Source organism: Indicator indicator, chromosome 5 (assembly GCF_027791375.1).
Source record: "Indicator indicator isolate 239-I01 chromosome 5, UM_Iind_1.1, whole genome shotgun sequence".
In the NCBI taxonomy this organism is placed as follows: Eukaryota; Metazoa; Chordata; class Aves; order Piciformes; family Indicatoridae; genus Indicator; species Indicator indicator.
This window is the reverse complement of record NC_072014.1, coordinates 21376597-21400046: the sequence shown is the minus strand read 5'-3', so window position 1 is coordinate 21400046 and position 23450 is coordinate 21376597. Positions and strand designations below refer to the sequence as shown.

The 23450-nt window shown below is 37.4% G+C and overlaps 1 protein-coding gene across 1 annotated transcript in view; it reads left to right on the top strand.

Annotated features, from left to right (window-relative positions):
- MYO3B (myosin IIIB) overlaps positions 1-23450 on the top strand; it is a 184536-nt gene that overhangs the window by 121705 nt on the left and 39381 nt on the right. Inside the window, exons 28-33 of the mRNA XM_054381223.1 lie at positions 3029-3140; positions 4072-4234; positions 4952-5032; positions 14181-14301; positions 22021-22084; positions 22966-23104. Coding sequence (XP_054237198.1) covers positions 3029-3140; positions 4072-4234; positions 4952-5032; positions 14181-14301; positions 22021-22084; positions 22966-23104 — 680 coding nt within the window. The remainder of the gene's footprint in view (positions 1-3028; positions 3141-4071; positions 4235-4951; positions 5033-14180; positions 14302-22020; positions 22085-22965; positions 23105-23450) is intronic.

Below are 23450 nucleotides of genomic sequence, written 5' to 3'. Positions count from 1 at the left end.
TTAGGTCTGGAATGTGAAGGGAACTTTAGTAAGAGACACTGGGATAGTAGTTAATGGTGCTTTTTAAATGCTATTTATTGAACAGTTCCACACTTCACCCTTTTAAGGAGGGAAGAGAATCGAACCATTTGTTTACAATCAGTTTATCTAATCAAACCCTACCAACATTAAAATGCCTTGGCCATAATCAGACAGTTAATAGATAGCATCATTATGAAGTTCTCCCTATCAGCATACATGCATGTCTTTAACATTTATCTTTAACTCTTCATGTCCTAGCTTTGCAATTGTTGATTTGGAGATAAATTCAACTTTTAAAATATGTTGCTTATGCCTAATGACTTCTGAGCAGCTAATCCCATTTTAATGCATGTTTTGTCTGGAATACTGTTGACATCCATGAAGGATGTAGTGCTTCATCATCTCTGATAAATTAGCTGTTCTATTTTTCTCTTACTTAGTCTTACTGACACTCAGTGTGATTAGTTGAGTACTTTTAGAGAACATGTAGATGAATTTGTCACATGTAGGAAATTTTCAAGCAGGAAATATAACCCAAGAAAATAAGGTCTTTTTGCACAAGTATGTGTATCTTTATGAGCAACACATGAAGAATCATGAACTTTGTTTTTAAATAGAAATAAAAATACTGGCTTAACATAGAAGAGCACTTTCTGCACTCCTGCATTTTCTGCTTATATAACAAATGCAAATGAAAGTAAAGTTGTGAAATTTTCATCTCATCTGGAAGCAAATGTGAATTCTAGCTCTGCTTTTATGAAATGAAGTCTCTGATTTCTTCTGAAATTAAATATCTGATTTTTTTGCCTTGGTGAAATGGTCACTCTGTGATCTCTTTATAGTAGATTTACATAAGTATGATAGAGATTAAATAAGTCAGGTAAGTCAAAATGAACAGTTGTAGTTGCGTATACCCTGAAGTTTTGGGATGCATTCTGAGACCATCTCTACCTTTTACCTATGTATGATATTTATACACTTTACCAGATACATTAAGATGAAATATTTTACTGTTCACCAAGACGTTCCGTATGATCCATTGCAAAGATTTTGGATTAGGTAAAAGAATTGGATGGCCCTATGTGGCACATGCTGTGCTGCCATACAATTATCCTGGGCACACCAGGTCAAACTACTTGTGCATGTTTAGTTATGTGATTCAGTCATGAAAATGAGCACCAGATAGAGAACAAAGTCTTTGCTTTAAAAGAGGCACGGATTTCATCTTTGGAACGCTGATCTGGAGACCTAGTAAGCAGAATGCAAACTCCAGAATCAGTTCTGTAAAAGAAATTGCCAGTCTTATATTGTTAGGCTTTATTTCTGATGAGCAATTTCTGCCATACGTTTAATATGAAAATTAACAGGAAAACCTGATGCTGGAAATCTGACATCCCAGTGTGTTTGCCCAGTTACAGGCATCTTCTGGAAAGGGATTAGATCAGTCAAAGCATTTGGAAAAACACCTTTTAGAGGAAGTTTTTATGAAATATTAGGAAAATGCATTTACATGCAGAAACCGACATTAACTCCCATGGTTTGTAAAATTGCTGTCATTCTGAATGGCTTACTTTCTTAGAAGACAGATAAATTTATAAGAGCATTTGTTCAAACAAGATTTTATAAGAAAAACCGGCATTGTTTTATTTGGGGTGTTTCTTCTGTAGTCATCATCCTTATGGCCCTGCATTGGACTCTCTCCAGTAGTTTTCTCTCCCTCCTGATCTGGGGAGCCCAGAAAGGACACAATACTCCAGATTCAGCTTCACCAGGGTAGAATAGAGGGGGAGGAGAACCTCCCTCAACCTTCTGGCCGCACTCTTAATCCACCACAGAATACTGTTTGCCTTCTTGGCCAAGAGGGCACGTTGCTCACTCAAAAAGTGATAGCTAATGGCTCAATGTCTAGGTAGAGCACAAGTGATGAGTGGCGTTCTCAGGGGGCACTAGGACTGGTGCTGTTCAATATCTTTGTCATGTGTAACTTAGTTCTGGTGTCTTTCTCGTTCTTTAGTGCTAGTATTTGACTTTTCTCCCACTCAAATCTGTAAAGATCCACTGAACACCTCAAGGGGCACCCGCTAATTCAGCAGAATTTACAGTTGTGCCAAAGTATATTATGCATCTCTGTAGATGATTTACTTATTTTACACACTATGCAAAAAGTTTTATTTTTGCCTGCTTTTCTATTACTCTGATGTCTAACACTTTTCCTCCTACTCCCTTTGTCATGGGTTAAATTGAATGTAATTCAAAACCATCCTGCCTCATACCAGCCTCAAAATGAAAGTGGTGGGTGGAGCAAGGGATTACAGAGTTTGAAGTTCGGACTGCAACATGAGAGAGTTCCTGTTCCTGGTGCTGCTTTTGGGTTCCTGCATTTAGGTGTCGGCTCTTTTCTGCTGAGATGGTAGCAAGACAGGAAGGGAGGGGGGAGTAGCTCCCTGCCTTTGGTTTCTAGTTCACTTGCTTCTGCTTGCTGCTGATTTCTGCTGTGCTTTTTCTGCAAATAGGCTAAGATAATTGTGCATTTATGTTGTCGCCTTTATATTAAATTCTTACCTTATCTCACTCTCTTTGTCTCAACCCAGAGGGGTTTTTTGTGTGTTGCATTTCCCTCACTTCTGTGCTGAGGGAAACGGACAGGTTAACTGGTTGGCTTGCTTTAACGTGTTCCACCCTGTCATTCATTCACTTGTTCACCTGAAAAAAATTCAGAGCGACCTTGGGTGTTTCGTAAAGTGCACTGAATTTGTGAAAGACTTTTATGGATGATTATACCAAGTGGAGATTTCTAGAACACAGCAGATTCTTGTCACCATTGTGGTACCACTTATTTTTCTGTCTCAAATGTTCATGACACTTGTGTCATGATTTATGAAGAGAACTGAGTATAAAGAGGAATTTGGCCAATGAGTTGTAAAGATGCTGTTCTGATCTAGAGAAGAGCAGTGAGAGTACGTATTGATTGTTAAGTCAATATTTTCTCTGTCATTTGGTTTTGCAGGTATTATTACCTTGCATTCAAGGCACACGAGACTCCCCTTGGCAGCAGAGAAAACTGTCTTGCCATTTTGGAGAAATCTAAACTAGACGACTGGATTCTTGGGAAAACCAAGGTAGAGGGTGCCAACATTTTCTCAAAGATACTATCCTTTTAGCAAAACATGTATAATAGTGGCATGAAAAGTAGTGCATGAATGAACAAAAGAGCAAAGAATTTGTTCCAGTTAGCCTCCCAGGTTATAAAGGTGCCCTCCCAAGCCAGCTGAGTTAGTGCTGCAAGAGGAGGGGTGAGTTGAGTGCCTCCCCAAAGCACATTCTGCACATGGCTGCCTCAATAAGGACAGTACATCTGTCAGTGCTTGCTATAGTAGTGCCTCCCTGAAAATGCTCCTGCTTTTAATCATGGCATGACTGAAACTTCACACTCTGGCCCATCCTGTGAGCCTGATTAGTACATTATCTATTTGTGGAGTTTCCAGTAAGATGCTTCTGGCTCCATCAAGAGCCTTTGTTCGTGGTTTAAAATTGAATGGATGACTTCTGTAAAAAAAGGAAGTTACTGTATACGCTATCCTGAGTTGTTTTACAGTGCACAAACTAAAAACAAGGAGAATTTTTCTGCTCAAGACTCAGAGAAAGTATATGGAAGTAGCCATTGGATTTGCCTTCTGAAGCAGAATGGTGTTGGACAATATTATGTCTAAAATAAAATTCAACCCAAGACTTACCTTTCCACTGTCAAGAAAGTCTGTATTTCAAAATTATTGAAAATATCCCCCTGGCCAATTTGCTTTATAAATGGGATTAATATGTGGTTTATCTTGGAATGGGGTGATTACAATCAGTGGAATGATACAATTCCATAAAGATACTGAGAGCAAGTATTTGATTCACAAGACTGCCGTGATATCAGGAATCAGTACTTTACCAGTTGTCTCAGCAATGACGCCATAAAATAAGCTAACAGAAGACTAATGAAAAGGCAGAATATGAGAGCTTATTTATGCCTGCATGTAATACTCTTTTGTTGTTGTTCTGTTTCAGGTTTTTCTGAAGTATTACCATATAGAGCAGTTAAATTTGTTCCTGCGAGAAGTTATAGGGCGGGTGGTGGTCATGCAAGCCTATATCAAGGGATGGCTTGGAGCAAGGAGGTACAAGAAAGTAAAAGAGAAAAGAGAAAATAGTGCTGTTACCATACAGTCAGGTAAATGTTCACATTCCCTATTTCACTGAGTGTTATTGCATTTTAAGCTGTTAAATTGCATGTACATTATTTATTCCTCTGTAATAGTTTATTGTGAAATCAAAATAACCAGAGGTGCTTTTCTCGACAGCTAATTGAGGCAAATATTATAGCTTTCCTTTTAAGGTGTCATCTTAGTATTGTATAATGTCTTTATTTAAATATTTTAGTACTTTGAATATGATTCCTGTGTACAAAATGAAAACACTGTTAGGTGTGTCTATGCTAGAGTGCAATACATAAATAATATGCAGTAGCCTGCTCCACCCACCATATATACCAGTATACCAGATAACATATGTTGTAGAGTAGACCTGAGAGGCTGATTATCTTTAATTTAGCAGGCTTCCTTGTATCAGATTTGGGGAGCTGTGAGGAGGAGAGTTATTGTGCTGGCATGATCATGTGCTTTTGCCTTTTGGGTCAGGACATCAGTGAGCACATGGTGACAATTAAAATTTGGACGAGTGAAGCAGTGTTTGAAGTTGTGGGTATGTGAATATTGCAGTCATGAACCCAGGGTTCAGCATGTGGGTGGGTGGGGAAGAGGTACTGGGAGTGGGGGCTGGAGCAGTTATGGCAGGAGGGATGAAAGTTTCAGCACATCTCTGACTCTGTAGACTCTGTAGCATTTCCTTAAATAAATGTAATTTCCAGCACATGGGCTTGTATTTTTAGCCTGGAGAGGATATGAAGCTCGCAGGAAGTACAAGGAAATAAGGAACAGAAGAACTGATGCCGCTATACGTATTCAAGCAGGTAATTAAAACATTATTTCAGTTGCCAACACCTCTTTTGCTGTGGGTCATTTCATGTGTCAGTGTTTATAGCCAAGAGAAATACATACAGACCAAACAAAAGCTACCAAAACCATTATTTCTGATCATTTGTTCTTCAGTGTCAAAAGACTCAGTGACAGGTACCAGGCACTTTAGGCTTTTTGCAAGTACTTCTCTGGCAGCAAAACATCCTGATTAAAAGCTGTTAATTTTTTAAGATTCTTCTGAGCACAGTCAGTATGATTTAACTAAATGTAGAGCTGATATGAAGCACTGCATTGATTTGACTGAAAATGTGGATGAGAGGCACTGGACATGCATTTCTCTGTCTTTGTGAGCCCTGATCCTGGCAGGTTGCCAGCTTTTTTGTTTTGACTGCTTGCTGGGTTTGCCAGGTTTGGCCAATCTTTTGACTCTCTGCCAGACTCCTATGCAGCCATATCAATATGAATTTGAATAAACTTTAAAGAGATTATTGGAGGAACAGGCCCATAGGGCTGTGTAGGTCTCTAGTAGAGAGTAGGGTACCATATGGCACGAAATCTAAGAACCAGTGCAGTGAACTCAATGCTGTCTTCAGATGCTGCCAATATGAAGCAGCTTCCATATGATGAAGTGTAGTACACCTTCCATGTCCAATCCCAGGCTGAAAAGACTGTTGCTGATCAAAAATGAGTTGTAGCAAATGTTTTTACATGTAAACTAAGGTACCACCCTTATTCTGCCAGCTTTGTCACCTCTCTATTCTGTATCATTATAGTCCAAAGTCAGTCTGAAAAAGATGTGTATAGGATATTCTTTAACTTGGTTGTCAAGCCATTTCCAGTAAATTAATTTGTTTTTCTATTGTGTAAGTTTGCTATTCTGAAACATCACTGTGATTTTCAGCAGAAAACAGAATGCCAATCTAGTTACAGAATGGAACAGAGTATGATTAGGACAAAGTAATAATTTATAGCTTTGCATGCATGTAGAATCATGAACTATAGCTGTAGGGTCAAATGCAGAATATTCTACTAAATGGAGAACTGTTATGTTTGTTTCGCACATTACAACAAGCACTGAAGGACTGCATAAGAACTCTCTCCCCTTCTTTCTCTCCTTTGTGTTGTTATTTACTGTTGTTTTCACATGATAACACAGAGAGTAGCCGCTTAAATGTACCCTCACCTGTTTTCTGGAGTATTTGCTACATTCATACTTGGACTTACAAGTACCTGGACTTCGGTTTCCTGACATAGGACAGCTTTTTGCCATAAAAAGAAAAGTGTAACAGTCGACCCTTCACTTTCCACTGTAACTAGTTCCTTAAAGTGAGAGTTATCTCAGGTTCGGTAGGAAGCTGGTGCATAGCAATTATCACCTGGAGACCATAGGGGACATTCTGCCCTAGACTTTTTGTTCTTTAGTGTGTAGGAGATAGATGCCCATTACTAGCTCTGTAGAGAAAGCAGCTCATCTGTTCTGTAGTTTGCACATGTGGAAGAGGTTCAGAGTTGTGCTCCTTACTACAGTCTCCTAGAGGACGTCCTGACCATGGCAGAGTAGAGAGGCACTGTTACTGTGTGCATACCCTTGAATTTGGACACTTCTGCTGAGCCCTCTGGACCTAATGCTGGAGGAATGCTGTTAGCACTCTTCCCACCAGCACTCACACTGTCTTCCTGCGTAACCCGGCACTTGACAGTCTCAGTGCTCAGTCTGGGTGAAAAAGCACTAGAACTATAGAGTGAAGAGTGACACAAAGGTGCACCTTTGGATTAATTAGGATGTCTGCTCCTCCTATCTTTGGCTCTGCATTCAAAGGAGTATAATAATCATGATAATAATAATAATAATCCTCAACACATTTCTGTCTGCCTTTGGAAACCTATACCTAGGAGCCCTTGTTTGAAAATTCCTGTGCACATTTTCTCTTCTCTGTGTTTTAAATCAAAGCTCATGCTTGCTAATGGTGGCCATTTTCCAGATTTTAAAATACACTGACAGTCTTTCTGTCATTTACATTATGCTGCCCAAGTGCCTGGTGACATGGAAACAAAAGCAACTCCAAATCTCTCCCTTCCCTGAATATCTTATAATGTGAGTATGTAGTTCAAGGCAGTTTTTCAGTAAAATGGAGTATGATCACCTTTATATGTTTTTTTTAATGAGCCATTTCAGTCAGTGAGATAGGTTGTTTGCATTTGTCACCCAGACATTAGCAAAACCATGTAATTAAAATATATGTACTTCCTCTGCTTTCCCTCCCTCCTCCCCCCACCCTCCACCCTACCTCAAGCAGGCCTTGAAATTTAGGAAGCATTTGGCTTACATGTTTCTACAGAACAGCGCATATTGAAATTTGTTTTCCTTTCATCTCTTTCCCAATAAAAGCAGCCGCTCGGCTTATCCCTTTAGCTTCCTCAGAACTTCCTTTCAGAATTCCCGATCTATTACAGCACATTCACATACCAGAAACAAGATGCCTTTTCATGCTGTCAACCTTTTTCATCTGAAATGTAAATTAATTCTTGCTGGTACGCTTTGACAGAGATCAAAGTAGGGGTATTAACCTTATTGGGCCTTCTCTTCATCAGAATCAGTTCCAAAGACTGCAAGGGTAGTGTTAGGAGGCCAGTCTTCACTGTTATCTATGGCCCTCCTCCAGGCAGTCCTCTGTCTACAAGTCAGCATTTCAAAGGCGCTGATTTCTTTTGTAAATGACCTTATCATTACTTTAAACTGTGTGAAAAATGATTTGCCTGAATAATTCTTGCAGGATTATCCTGCTCATTTTAATTGTGGGGGGACTTCATTCAGATTCCAGGATATTGTTTAAGTGGTTTTGACAGCAAGTGATCATAGCCTGATATAAAGGAGGAACACAGCTCCTGATTGGAAACCTCTTGACTTGTTCAGATTGTTCATTTCTTGCAAGTCAGTCTTTGAGGTAGGCTGCATTTGCATTTTAAAAATAAACAGATGCCTTTCAAATACATGAGCTGGTGGTCTGGAGATCTCTATGGGCCCAGCAGTTCACTACCCGTTGAAGAAATGTTGGAAGAAAAAACAAACTTAAGAAAAAAGCAACCTTCACAATGTACATGAGGAAACAATTCCTGAGTGTATTATATTGCACACAAAAAAAAGTCATTATTTCACATGGGGGAAAACACTCTTGCTAGGATACAAAATAATTGTGAATTTAAATTAAGTGGGGATGAAAAGGCTACCCTACTTCAGCATATCTACATCACAGGTTCTCATAATACAGAGGTGTTATTAGACTTATGGCTAAAATGGTAGAAATTATACACAAGGTCTTTTTTACATCTTCCAGTCACATTTTCTCAAAATGTGAAGGTTAGAAAATGCTAATTTTTAACTTAGGAATTGAAAGAATGATTTTGGGTAAAGTGTTTCAGTTAACAATACTTTACCCGTCTATTTCTTTGTGACTGGGATTTGTATTGCTTTGTTTACATCTACTTGAAAGGAAAAATATTTTGTTAAAATAAATACTATTTTAAAATTTTGTTGCCAGATTCACAGCTGGTTTAAATCAGTGTATGTCCACTGAATCATCGACTAAAATGTTGCTGCACTGATTTACCTCACATGCAAGCCTCATTTAGTCTTTCTTTGTATTAGATAATGCATTAATTAAAATTTAAAACAACAGAAAATACAATTATGAAAGTACATTTTCTAGCTGTGGTAGCATGTATTTCCATGCAGTGTGATTGTTATCCTGAAAGACTTAAGGGAGGGTTTTAATCTAGTTATTTCATTTGTGAACTAACATTGCCAAAATGCCAAATGAGTGGTGCATGCGATTCACTTAGATCTGAGGTGACATCACTGAATTCATTTTAATTAGGCCCACTTTAGCCATCTGGAATATACTGTGCAGCTCTGGTCAGGACTGAGTTTAACTATGCTTCCAGAGGTGAAAGGCAAATGACTAATCCATTGAGCCACCATCTCCTCCTCCAACACGTGCTCACACACTCACCATATGTCACATTGTATTGGAAAATTCTGTATCAAGAACTCAAGATTTGGGCTGGTTTTTTTGCCTTTTATTATCTTATTATCTTTTTTTTTTTTTTAATACAATGATAGATTTTCAAAGTTAAACAAGATTAAGCAACCCTTTTTCTAAATCTTTTTTTTTTAATTTTTCTTTCTTTCCTTAACTTCTGACCATGAAATGCTGCTCACTATTTAGATATCTCAAAAATTCTTCTGGCAACATTTACTCCGTTATAATAATAAAAAAGAGGACCTGAGAATAGCTGTAATTTTCTATTTTACATTTATAATAAATGTAAGCTTTAAATAAAAGTGTTACCATTGGAATTTTCAACAGCAAATATTTAATGTTGGCTTCAACAGAAGATAAGGAAGTATTTCTTGAAAACTCTGCATTTATCCATCTATTTATATCACTGTGTACATGTAGGCACATGCATTTGGCTGAGACTGTTGTATAGATCTAAGAATTACATGAGTAAAATGTTCCCGCAACTTCAAAGATCTTTATATCTAAAAATATTTTTTTTTCATTTTCCTGAAAATAACAGCCACTATGTAGCAGACCCACTTTTACTCTTTTTATATCATTAATTTTCTTCCTTTTAACTACATTGTCAGTGTAAGAACCATTGAAGAGATATATGTTTCCCTTAAAGGCTGCAGAACTGACTGACTGTATTACCTTGAATTCATATTCAGAGTAAACCAGACTGGTTTGTGTAGATTGCACAGCTTTGGTTAACTTAATTTTCCATCTTCTCGTGTTCTGTAGTAGCTTAGGGCATCTATTAATTCTTCATTTTTATTCTTTGTCTCTAGTAACCATTAAAAGCCTGCTGGTCTTGTGCCAGGAACATGTTAAAAGTCTGAGAAGGCCTTATCATATTGAAGTGTGAGGTCCTATATTCTATCCCCATCTTTGAGCTAAGCTGTTGATGTGAACATGTTTGCATTTCTGTTTCGTTTTCTCTCCTGTTTTAAGGAGATCATTCTTACGAGAGTTCATACCCTTGCTAAAATCAGGAAGAGGCAGCAGCATACATTGTCCAACAATATGTTGGAAAACCGATTCCTTTCTCTTCCTGATACTGACAAAGAGTTTCACAGTCATCTTCTTTTGACCAGATCTCAATGTCAGAGACTATAATGCATGGTAATTAAAAACCTTATGTCCAAGAGGTGATGTGCATCAGTGACACCAATCCCAATGGCAACCTTGGTGCTTCCTAATAGTCACTGCTTGTCACTGATCATTACTGTTTGCATGTGAAAACTCATGTTTTGCTTTCTCATAATGCTTCTGCCAGAGAACTTAAGACAAGAGTTGGTTTTTTTCCTTCTGTTGAACAGCATCACCCAATATCCTTCCAGAGTGAGAGGTGAAGGAAGAGCTATTCATGGGACCTAGCAAAGGATGTGACTCTCCATCCTTTTTACTGTTCATTAGAATTAATTTGACATGGAGAGAAGAATCAGACTCATGAGCTCCAAATCCTGTCAGATGTTGTTAGTTAAGTAATAGAATAAAATGCTCTTTTAACTGGGCAAATTAAGAAAGTTCACAGCAAATCAACTTCCGATTGCAAACTACCTTATCTTTTCTTCATCAGGCATGAGCTTTCATTTTCAAGCAGCTACTTTATGCTATTTAAGGTGATATTACAGATAGAAAAATGTCTGATTAACATGATTTTTGCAACCAAGAATGAATCTTTCTGCTGTTCTAAAATACTACTTCATCTCCTTTCTTTATACCTCTTGTATAGACCTGTGATTGTTTAGCTTTGATCTTTCTACATTGTGCTTCACAGTTTGCTCTGTAACTATATATTTCCTGTGGGAGAGGGAAAATTCATGGGTTTTTCCTATCTAGAATTGTGCAACATTGTGTGTAATGTATGTGCCTTGGTACTTCAAATAAAGGGTTTTAACTGCAAGACCTTAAATTTCAGACCCTGAGCTACATATATTCTTAGTTTACTAGATGTTGGAGCTGACAGAAAACTCACTTTGTGTGATAATTGGTCAGTACAAGAAGTAAAAATATATATCCTAAATTGTGGCACATAAAACATTTAACACCAAATTACTAACAGAAGTGCTAAAATTAAGTTCAGTTCCTATGTTGCTTTTCAGATCTGTCATGTTTGGCTTGGTAAAGATCAGGGTTAAAGATACCATTACTGGAAAGTTTGGAATATAGACTGGATAAGGTGAAAATGAGGTGACAGCTGGTAATCATTCTTCTTCAATGATGCAGTGATTGTTCATGGAGCAGTAGCAACATGAGTCTGCTAATTTCACACTCTTTGAGCCAAGTGCTTAGTGTCAAAACCAGCACCAGTCAGTAATGCAAATTGCTGTGATGGAGCAGCTTCCCAGCCTCTCAGACTCCCCCAGTAGAATTCTCTGCATATGCATTTCTTTTGAAACATTATAGATCCAGTTAATAAATGTTGAAAAGATGCAGTTCTACTAATGCTCCATGAAGCTATGAAGCTTTTGAGAGAGAGAAAAGTTTGTGTATCCTGCTGCTTCAGTTATCCTATGAGTCAAAGGGAAAGGAGGAAAAATACAGCCACTTACCTGTCAAATTCAAGGTATTCTAGAAGAATGTTAAAAACAACCTTGCAGAAAGGTTAAGTTGAAGAGGAGTAGATGTTTAAAATAATTATGAAAATAAAATGCAATGTTTATTAAATCAGATATAGTAGGTTTTATGTAGTTGTTGAGGAAAAGATCTGAATAGTTATTCTCACATTAATAAGAGTCTCGGGGGGAAAATACAGAAATAAAATCACAGATATCAGTATTGATTTTTATAGACACACATACACACAAAGAACTACTAAAAGATGAGAAATTACTGAGGATGAAACTGAAGTTCTATCTAATTTGTTTCAGTGCTGCTTCATGGTAGCAAATCATCTGGCTGATACTCAGCATGTTTCAGCTGCAGAGGTGGCTGCTGGCCAGCTGTCTCTGCTGCCATTATCAGAGTAGGCTCCTTGTTTGGTCAGTAGGGGATAGTTAAGCATTGGAAGCCTGGATCACATGGGGCAAGCAAACGCTTGCCTCATCTCCATCAGACAGGCAGGCTTTTCCATTCTCATTATTAAGGGCAGAAAGTTCTCCAGCCTTACGATACCTGAGCTCTGTATTTGGTACAACACCTCAGCAGGCCCAACTTCTGTCATGCCTTCAGTAAAGTGAATGATTGTTTATTTTAGTAACGTCTCATTGAAAGGCAGGTTTTGCAGCTTGTTACCCTTGAAACCTCAGTAGCATTGAAATGCCTAGATTTGTTATGGTGACATTTCATACCACAGCTTGAAATGTTCAAATGGTTTTCATTTCTTTGTATTGCTCAAGTAAGTGCAACACCATGTATTTTCTGGAGGTAGGTGGCTGGAAAAAGCATTAACACTCTACAGGAATTAAAATAGAGAAGAAGTGATTAGTTACAGCCCTTTCCTAAGGGAAAGCTTAGATACAATCAAGGTAGCTCTTGTTTTGTTTCCTCCACCATCTTTTCATTACACAAAAACTCTCATGAATGGGGAGCTTAATTTATAAGAGTAATTAAATGGAAGACAAGGGAAATCAATCCATTCTCTCATAATTTGGCAATAATTGAGGAACTGCAAATTCTACAGAGTTGTTATTCTCTGTTGTGTAGGTAATACCTACTAGTTTTGGAAAATTAGAGGCGTGTGATACCGGCAAAACTTCTTAATCTTCTGTTCAACTTGTCTGTTCTCAATTTATTCTATAGCCTGTATTTATTCTACCTCCTGGTTTCCCTTTGTAATACACAATATTATCTTGACCCTGCTCTTACTTGAGGTTACCCTAAACCCTGTGCCTATCCTACATCACTCTAATATTTTACCCTGAGGTACATGAGAGGGCTCTTCTCCTCTGGGTAATTAATCTACAGGCTGACTCTGCTTCTGCACATTGAGTGTTCTTAAAAGCTTTTCCTGAACAGGGTTGGGTTTTTTTTCCTCAAAATCATATTTCCTGGTCTTAGCTCAATTTTTTTTTAACGTATTGCTTCACTGTTCAAGTTGCTGTCCTGCTAGACTAATAAACGCCTCTCTTCCCTCACAACCCTCAGCTTTCTTATTCAGCAGCATTGGCACTGATGATGTACTTACTTCTTTCACTGTTCAGCCCTTTCTTCCCTTTTATCAAGGTATTTCTACTTTAAATAGTGCTTGAAATAACCCCTACAAAATATAAACCTTAAAAATTTGTGGATTTAAGTATACATCACAGCACTTTTTTAGTCTTTTGTTCTAAGTGCAGTGGTTTGTGCTGGAACATTATTACTAACTGCTGACAGGTGTCAAGAATTCAAGCAAATTCATGTCAGATAAAGCAGCAGAAGTAATTGAGTTACCAAAAATTGAGGTACCAAAATCCAGAGACAATCCATGGAAACAAAGGATGTATATGACTTTAAAACATTATTTGTTGCAGTTTTCTTTGCCATTTCATTTCACTGCATGTTACTTCATTTTGTATTTCTAGTGATTGTTTTGTTCTGCTCTTTTTTTCAATTAATAGTATAAATTCCAGTCTCTGTAGATTTATTATTAATAATAATAATGGTGATGATGGTTGCAGTTAATTGAAAAATAGGACAAGATAGTATTCATTTTTCTAGTTTTAACTGAATATACCTGTCCCTGGCTCCTCAACCCCTACCCCACAATAAAAGCAGCTAAAACTTCTGATTCTGTAAAATTCTGACTAGTTCAAATTGTGGAAGTTGTAATTAAAGAGGATGTTTTGGGAGTGCTGTATATTTTAATACATTCTAAGTTGGATTCCCATTTAAATTAGACATTTCTCATTTCAAGGCCTGTTTTCCTTGCCTGGGCTGTACTAAATGGTCACTGAAACAGTGAGAGTGTAAGTCCCTGGATAATTTCCAGCTGTTGTTAACATTGCAAACATTGGAGCCACTCCTGTAAGGTGCTAAGTGTTCTTTCTATCTGCTGGTTCAGTAAAAGTTGAAGGCAGAGCCTGCAGAGTGAGGTGCCAGTCTATGTTTTAGGCTCTGCAGGTTTTTTTCTTTGATTCATAATCATGTTTTTTAGCTTTCAGGGGCTATATTGTTCGTAAAAACTACTCAAGATTGAAAAACAGCACTGACTGTGTAGCAGGTCCTGGGCTTGTGAGCAGCTGCTCTACTTCTGGTTTTGGCTGCAGAGAGCACTGGTGAGTTGAATCCTTCGCTGTCTGTTACCTACCTGAAGTCAATTTCCACACCGTGAAATCTGAAAGGAGCAGGAGTGTCATCATCATGGCAGCCATCTCTTGGGGAATCTTCCACTTTTTGAGTATGAGCACCTTTAGGTTAGCCAGTCCCTCGACCAGCTTAGACATCTCAATGATTGTCCCATTAGTGGAGTTAGAGTTATTTGAGGTGCTGTTTGCCCTAGGTTGCTGTCCTGATTCTGTGCACTTCTCAGAAATACACAGAAAACCTTAGACTGCAAAACAGGATTGCGTGTGCTCAGTGTTTCACAATTGAATCCAGTGTGTATTATTAAAGTTCTAAGAATAGGAAGTTACCCTTCTGTGCTTGTAAAGCTCCATGCAGACCAGCAATGAGATATGGAAGAACTGTAAAAAGCAGACAGACAAGTCACTCCTCTTTGTAGAGGAAGAGTATTTTAACTTTCCTTACCAATGGAATCACTCTAGACAAATGGTCCCCTGACACTTTCTTAAGTATGAGAGGCAAGAGGGATCCCTTCTTTTGCTGTTGTCAAGTCTGTCTCCCCAGCAGTGTTCTAGGAGAGGTGGTTGCATTTGCTGGATTAATCCCTTTGATTAGCAAGTTTCAGTGATGAAGAGTTAGTCTCTCTCTCCTGATGTGTCTTGGGCATGAGGACATCTCAGTGCTTCCTCCAGTTCTTATCTCAGCTATTTTATATGCTTCCTATATAGCATATAAATACAGATTCTATTGAATCTCTTAAGAATTCACTGAAGGAAATCAGTGACCTGCTTGATTGTATCTAGACACTATTATTCCATTAAGAAGGTGAGTTTTTAAAATAACTGTTAACTTCTCCAAAATGGTATTTCTTTGTGTATGCTTATAATATTAAGTTCTGTTTACTTTCATGATAACTTCTATTGATTTAGATTGAAGAATGTCTGCTATGTGCACTGGTGCGTTAATACAGGATTTCGTTCAGGTGTTACCACCTGTATTCTTCTAGGTTAACAGTGCTTCAGGATCTCTCCCTTCCGGTATTCCGTTTTCAGCAAGAAAAAAGGTTTAGGCCATTAGACAAGGACTAATAAATAATAAATAAATTGATCTTGTAATGATTTTCAGGGAAAAGAACGAGCCCACTGCAGTTTACCATGATAGCTTTGTCTTTGGGTTGCCTCACTGCTTACTGGGGCAGTGAGTTTCCTGATTTATGATTCCTTTCATGTGCATGCAACTCCTTCTGTCTTTTAAGTACTTAGGGACTGTGTATCTTGTGATCTCTTCAAAACTATTGATGAACACATGGTCATTTTTTTTCCAGTACTCATTGGTGATTAAAAGCAAATGATCACTGTATTACTAGTTTTCTTTGTTATCCCAAACTATAACTATTTACAGTGGAAATAGGTTCTTCTTTTTAATGATCTAGAGCTTTCACCTGGACTTGTTTGGACATGCAATACTTCTTTAAACTTTTTCCTTCATCTGTTTTATGTGTAGTTAGCCAGGAATGATTTTCGTCTCTTTTCTCAATAGGCAATTTCTGAAATTCTTTGTTGCTTTCCAAACAAATGAATTTTTCTGGATTAGGCACAGCTTTCTTAATGGTACATCCCTTGAGGTGCACGAAAAATTTATAGCTCAAAAATTGTTGAGGTGAGTTTGGGCTCTATGAAACACAAATATATAGACCTTTAAAGATATTGTTCAGCTACCAAGCCTACATAGAAAAAAATGTCTTAATGCGTTTAGGGATCTGGCTTGAAGGTGCTCATCTGGAATACACTGGTCATTTAGGTCTTGTACCCAGTACTGATAGCTATGAGCAATCAGACAGATAAATAAAATCATTCCTTCTTTTGCATGGAGTTGCTAAACTGCTGTTACTGCAGTTTTCAAGTTTAACCCCAAGAGATATTGCAGATTATTTGCCTAATCCTATAAATTTCTCAGCAATGTCCTCAGGTTCCAGTGATTTCAGTGAGACTTGAAAATGTTCAGCATTTCACAGGTGATATTCAGAATTTTAGGACTCAATCTGATAACTTGCCATTAATCAAACTTCACTTCTACATCTAAGATGTTACTGTGCTGTTGTGTTTTAAGCATATGGCTGTTCAGTCATACAGGAGACTGGTAGGAAACAGAAAAGACGCTGAATTATAGTGCAGATGTTTAACACAGTAGCTGGTAATCTGTCCCTAGAGAAGACAGACTCTCTGTGGCTTCACATGCTGTGAAAATAAAGAATAGCATCATAAATTTTTTTTCTCTTAATTTGATTTCTTTCTCTTTTTTTTTCCCTTTCATTTATTTTAATTTCTTTTATTTTCATTACATTTTTTCAAAATGGTAGTTTTGGTAAATGAAAAATCAGCTTAAAGGTATTCAGGATCATAACACAAAATCATACGCAGTTCTGTTCTGTTGTATGCACATGAATATGTACAACAACCAGCTGCTTTTTCAAAGATCTATTTTTAAAAAAAAGTTACAGTATTCTAATATATATCAAGTGCTCAGTTTTATTAAGTATTGAATTTCAAAGCATTCAGAAGAGATGGGCACTTAAAATTAAATTCCTTCAAGGAAATTGAATCTCTACACCTAGCTCATGCTTTTCAGTCAGGGAATGCAGGACATAAGCAAACTCAAGCTAACAAATGAGGATGCTAATTAATGCACCCATAGTTCATTTAACATTGCATGTTAAATGTTTCCTGTATTTATATGCTTGACTTGAAAACTAGTGTTTACTGTGTTCCAATGCAGAAGTCTTTCCTGTGTGAAACTGATTTCATGAGTAACTAAAGACACATTGAGAATTGGCCAATATCTCTGGTAGGAATAGAAGCAGGTGTAGGAAAAAAATATAAATGTTAGTGGGAAAGTGAATGGCTTTGTCTCATTGAAAAAAAAAATTCCTATTCAATTCCACATAGCTGTGGAGTTGTCTGTGACTCTTTCTACTGAAAAAGGGTCATGTCAAGGGATTAATTGTACACCTGGGAGACTGACACTGTGTCTGAATTCTTCCCTCAAAGGGAAGAAAGTGTATGCAACACTTCCCAAGTCTTTTCTTAAGAAAGACTTTTGAAGAGCCAAACATAGCCAAGACTAAATTCAAATGAGAAAGTGAAAAACTTTCAGAGCCTAGTTTACAGCCCTGCTGCATAGTGTATTTGCCCTTCTGTGGAGAGCTGACTAGGCAGCAGAGAAGGGAAGAGTCTTCCAGGGTCTCCCCTGTGAGAAGGCCAGCACAGACAACAGCCTTGCCTCATGTCTGCCTCCATTTTACAAGTGGTCGCCACATGAAAACAAAGATGCTGCATTTTGCAAAGGCTTAGCTACAATTCCAAGTTAGCATTAGGGCTCTCTTGAGCTAATTAGGAATAATCTGTGGAGAAGGGAGAAGTAATTTTCTAAAATGCTCTGTGGTTAACTTACTAAATTAACAGATCTCTAGTGGCTATATTTTTAATAAATGTTCTTGTTCTTAGCAGGATAATCTACACTTAGTGACTAAGGTCCTTAATCTATGCCATGTTGCTCATGTTCTTGTTCAGAGAGATCTGTCATCCTCAAATATCTTTTAATCCCTTTAGAATCTTGTCAAAGCATCTGTAACCTGCATGTTTCACCACCTTCTCATCCATTTCCTTCCCAAATTAAAGTTGTGTTAAATAATACTGATCAAATACTTACCATGGAAAATACTTCCTGCATTGTTCTATTTCCTTCAGCCCACTGAACTGTAGCCAACCTACTGTAAATGACACAATATAAGTTAACAATGTAAGTTAACCATATATACATGATTGGTGGTCTTACATTATTTAGTACAGCAGAAAGCCTTGCTTCCATAGTGACACATCAGTTATGTCTGTAACTATGACTGTGTGTCAATGAGTATCCCTCACTCCTGTGTTTCCTAGTGAAGCTCTGTATGTGAAGGACATATATTAGAAGATAACTGACACCAACAGTGATTTATACTCTTGAATTCATTGTGATTTTTCTCCTTACATCTCAGCAACTAAAATTATCACACCTCTATAAGCCATGACAAGGGAAGATCTCTAAGGGAAATGGAAAACCAAGGATATATGTGGTGTCATTTCTCCAATCATGAAAGGCTGATGTGAAAGGGAATGGAACAAACTGTTCTTCACTGACAATCAGGAGAGAAACAATGAGCTTGCATTGTAGCACAGGAGAGTTAGGTTAGACATGAAGTCTATTGATAATAAACTCATTGCTCATTGATTGTAAAAGCTCATTGATAGTAAACTGAGTTAATCCCTGTGCAGGTTACATTGGAAAATTTTGACATCTCCATCACTGTATGTTTTTAAAAATCAGCTTAGACAAACTTAGGGAAAAAAAAAGAGGAGTATGTGAAGCTGATTTTTCTTTGAAAATGGGGATGCCTCAGATGGTTTGCCAAGGTCTTTTATATGATTTGTAAAAACAGAGTGACTTCTTGAAATGTCACATCTCTATGCCAGTGGCACAGTTGGCATTGCAAGTCAGCCACTTCTATAGCATCTTATGCCAGCAGCCATTGCTGCATCAGTGTAGGGAGTAAGTATAAAAATTGTTCTGAAGGAATTCTCCTTGGATCAGCTTTACTTGCAACAGCATTGTTAATGTGCCTGAAAAATGAATGAAGTTTATTTCTGAATGTTCTGCAACAGCTGAAGGCCCATTGAAATAGTATGCAATGTGTATTTACCTACATGGACACTGGTGGGTTAGCACATAAACAAAATAGCCTGTGGGTTACTGAGAGTAGAGAATAAACATTATTTTAGTCACAGGAGCACAGATCATTTCAGAAATTGGCTTAATATGAATGAAACTGTTCATATATAACCTCTTCTATCTTCTGGTATGCTTTCTTTTATCTGCAGCTTGCCTTTCACTAAAGTAAAGTTCACTCAGTCAATAACAAAACCTTCCTTAGATAATTTTGATAAAAAGGAAAAGAAAAAAGTCACTATGTTGGTGTGTTTCTTTTTTTCATGGATAGCTGCATGAAATGGTCACATCTCCACATTTTAAAAAAACTTCTTTTTTTTTTTTTTTTTTTTTTTTTTTTTTTTTTTTTTTTTTTTTTGAGAACCTTTAGATGAACGCCACCAGGTCCTGGTGATTTAATGCTTACACCATTCTCACTGCCAAGACCCCACTGTGATTTCTTCTATAAGTCATCTTTTTAGTATTAATTTTTCATATTGCATATTAGACAAATTTTCAGAATAGCTCAGAGATGCTCAGCATCTACAATTGATGCCATGTTTTTGGAGATGTTCCTTGCCAGTTTGACACTGATGACCTTGGCTGGCCTCCGGGTGCCCATTAAGTTGCTCTGTCACTCCCCCTTCTCAACAGAAAAGGGGGAGAAAAATACAACGAAAAGCCCCTGAGTAAAAGCTAGGAATCATTAAATATGTACTCATATAAGCAACAGGATGTTGTGTGGAAGGATGAGGTATCTTGTGCCAAGAACAACCCAAGTTAGGGTTGTTCCAGTGAGAAATGGTTATCACTTAGATCCTGATAGAGAGTCAGGGTCTAAGGGCTTCATAATTCTAGAGGCTAATCTTTGCTAGCTTAAGCTGTACGGAAGGCAACTTGGTGAGCTTTACCTTTATGCTTTAGACATTTGGACAGTGTTCTAGTCTTGGCAAAGTTAATATGCTGTGAAAACCATACTAAATTCCTAATATTTTTTTTATCAAAGGTAGAGAGATTAGTTTAAGATGCAGATTTATGTCCACATCCAAACCACCCCAAAATCTGAATATTTAAATGCAGATGATGATTCAGTCCAGTTTGGCACTGTAGGCCATCTGTGACATACTGATCTAACAGCAGATACTGATTTTTGTATTCACCATGGTGATATTTGAGGATTATTCATGATTTTTTTGTTCATATTTGGTTTATTTTCTGCTGTAATGGGGTTGGGAGAATGAATAAATGCTTGTGTAATTTTAGGGAAAAGTGACAAGTTATCTAACTAATCCCATTAAATAAAAGGTTATATAAATAATATATGTACCAGATAAATAATAATAATTAACTTTTCAGGTAATAGGATACATGCACAAGTGCGATGTCAAATACAGTTCTGGACATATTTTATGCTTTCCTGTACAAGAAGTGTGCCATTACAAAATGAGAATGCATGTTTAAAATAGATTTCTCCCTTTCCTCCAAGAAAAACACCAGTTTAAATTAAAATTACAGTTTGGGCAGATTCATAGATTCAATTGTTCTCCTTCTCTTTCTTAGCATCAAAGAATAAAGGAGAATTTAAATTCCTCAAACTTGACAAGCAAATCCAAACTTCATTCACAAAATCATTCATGAATGCTTCATTTTCTTCCCGCACACTGAGCTGGTATATACTTTTAAACCAAATTATGGAACCGAAACTTAGATTTCAGATGTTTTCATCTGTCAGTAGAAATATAATTGTCATTAATTATATTTTCAGAAAGGTTGTGAGGGCACTGGAAAGTAACAATACAGGGACCTCCAGGATTATCTAGTTCCAATCCCCCTGCCATGGGCGGGGACACCTCACACTAGATCAGGTTGCTCAGAGCCACATCCAGCCTGGCCTTAAAAACCTCCAGGGATGGTGCTTCCAATGGGAATTCCAATCTGAATCTACCCATTTCTATTTTTGCTCCATTCCCCCTAGTCCTATCACTACCTGACACCCTAAAAAGTCTCTCACCGGCTTTCTTGTAGGCCCTCTTAAGATACTGGAAGGCCACAAGAAGGTCTCCTCAGAGCCTGCTCTCCTCCAGCCTGAACAACCCCAACTCTCTGTCTGTCTCCACAGGAGAGGTGCTCCAGCCCTCTGATCATCCTTGTGACCCTTCTCTGGACATGTTCCCACATGTCCATATCTCTCTTGTAATAGGGGCTCCAGAACTATGAACCTCCGTTTTTTATTCATGAAATTAAATTGGTAGCATGGGGTTGTTTTTGTTTTACACAGCTAAAGATTCAGGAGTAAGTTATGTCTGGGTGGACTTTGCTATTGAAGAGATCCATTGACTTCAAAGGCCTGTCAACAAGAATCGGGGCCTGCAGAAAGGTTTTTATGGTACTTTAATTAGCATTAATGAGAGCAGGACTTTGGCCTTCAATATTTTTATGGTGATGTGATAGTAGAATTGTAACAGATACAGACAAAGAATCTAAGAACTCTTACCCCTTGCTCTGTGCTTAACCCAAATGGCTTTAGAACACAAAGCCATGCATTTCACTTCTGCTTCATCTGTCAAATTTTGAGTGTCTAAGTTTGAATTCTGTGAAAACAGATTTTCATAGCACTGGGGGGAGGAAAAAAGGTTTCATGTAAAATCTTGTCAAATTAATTTTAATACATGACTTCAGTTTCGTAGTATTCTCATAAACTCATTTTACACATATGCATGTATCCGCAAATTTTTAATGGTGAATTCATTGCTCATAGCCTGTTACTGTGCTTAATAAATTGTACTTCCTTTTCAGAGGAAATGGGACTCATCTGTATTTTCTCTGAATTCATTGTATGTGCATATGTAGAAACCGAGGGAGGAGGGAAAAGGGAAAATCAACCAAAAAAATCTACGACACTAAACCTTTTCTGAGATTGAAGAAATTACAATATTTAAATTACATATTTTATTTTTCTTTGCTTTTAGGCAGCAAGCTAGTAACCAGTCTTCTCCTGCGGTGCCTGATTTTCTTGACAAACAAACAAAAAAGGTATTACTAAGTTTATATTCCAAAATAACATCACATTACAACTTCAAATTCCTGAGTCCACAGTTCTGCTGTGTGTTCATGGCTGCTTGGCGTAGCCATCTGAACATGAAACCTTTACTGATGTTTTGAAGTCTTTGAGACAAAAGCCTGCTTGCTAAGAACTTTAGTTCTGTAGAAAGACAGGGAGGTACAGTGAATAAGAGAATCAAAAGGCTGGAAATTTGCTGCTGAGAATAAATGCTAGCTGCTCCCTGAGGTGATTTGTCTGTGCACTTCACTTTCTACAGATGTTAGAGACTCTTTTTTAGTAAGGACCTGAGGTTCTTTGGTAGCACTTTGATATCCTGCTTGAATTCAATATGTGAAATGGAGGAGTCGCTCTGTGACTTGGAGCACAGCATAGTCTTTGAAGTCTGATCCAATTTTTGCTGCTTACCATTTGATGTTGAAAGGATGAAATGGAGAAAATGTACAGTTTTTGCCAGTAACTCTGCTGAGCATATGTAAGATTAAAAAAACAAAATCCCTTGGATGATGTACTTAGAAATGTTAAGCAGATTAATACCTTCCTATAGCTTTTTTCTAAAGATACAAATTAACTATGAGAGGAAATCAGCATACAGTGCATGCTATAATTTAACTGTATGAGGACAGGGGATAAATAAGTTAAATGGAAAAAGTAAACAAATGTTTGTGACACGGGTGCTAAGTCGGTGTTGCTGAAAGCCACGAGATTCTTGTGTAACTTAAATCTGGCATTAGACATTTCAGTATGTATAAAATAAGAAGTTCCTCTCTCTGAGATCACAACTCTAAGTTATTGTGGCAGAATGGACTCAAAACATTTCTTGTGTGCCCAAACCTTTATTTCTTTATTCCAGAAGGATTTGGATGAGATATCTGCTTCTCCTTTTATTCGAAAACATTCATTTGAAATGAATAATTCACAATCAATTATCAAATCCCAGTCAACTGCAGACTATGAGTTGTCATGTCCCTTGAGAGCCCATAAAAAAGGAGGTAAGAAATATAGTAAGTAGCAGAGATCTTTTGTTTACTATTTATAAGCTATGTTGTCAGCCTGTAATTTGTTTTATGTATTGATGAGATCTTTTAACAATCCCTTGGAAGGCAGGAAACATAAAAGACCTAACTATCTTCAACACATTTTCAACTTGGAAATATTAAAAAGTGCTTCAAGTACCTGAATTATAGAGGCAGAAGTGTAAAGATTATTGAAATACAGTTTCTACTAAAAATATGGCTAATAACCTCAAAATAACCTTTTAATGAAATCAAACTGACTTTCAAGAGCTTCACCTTTTCCTTGGGTCCTAGTCTCAGAACTGGAAGACAGGAATGAAAT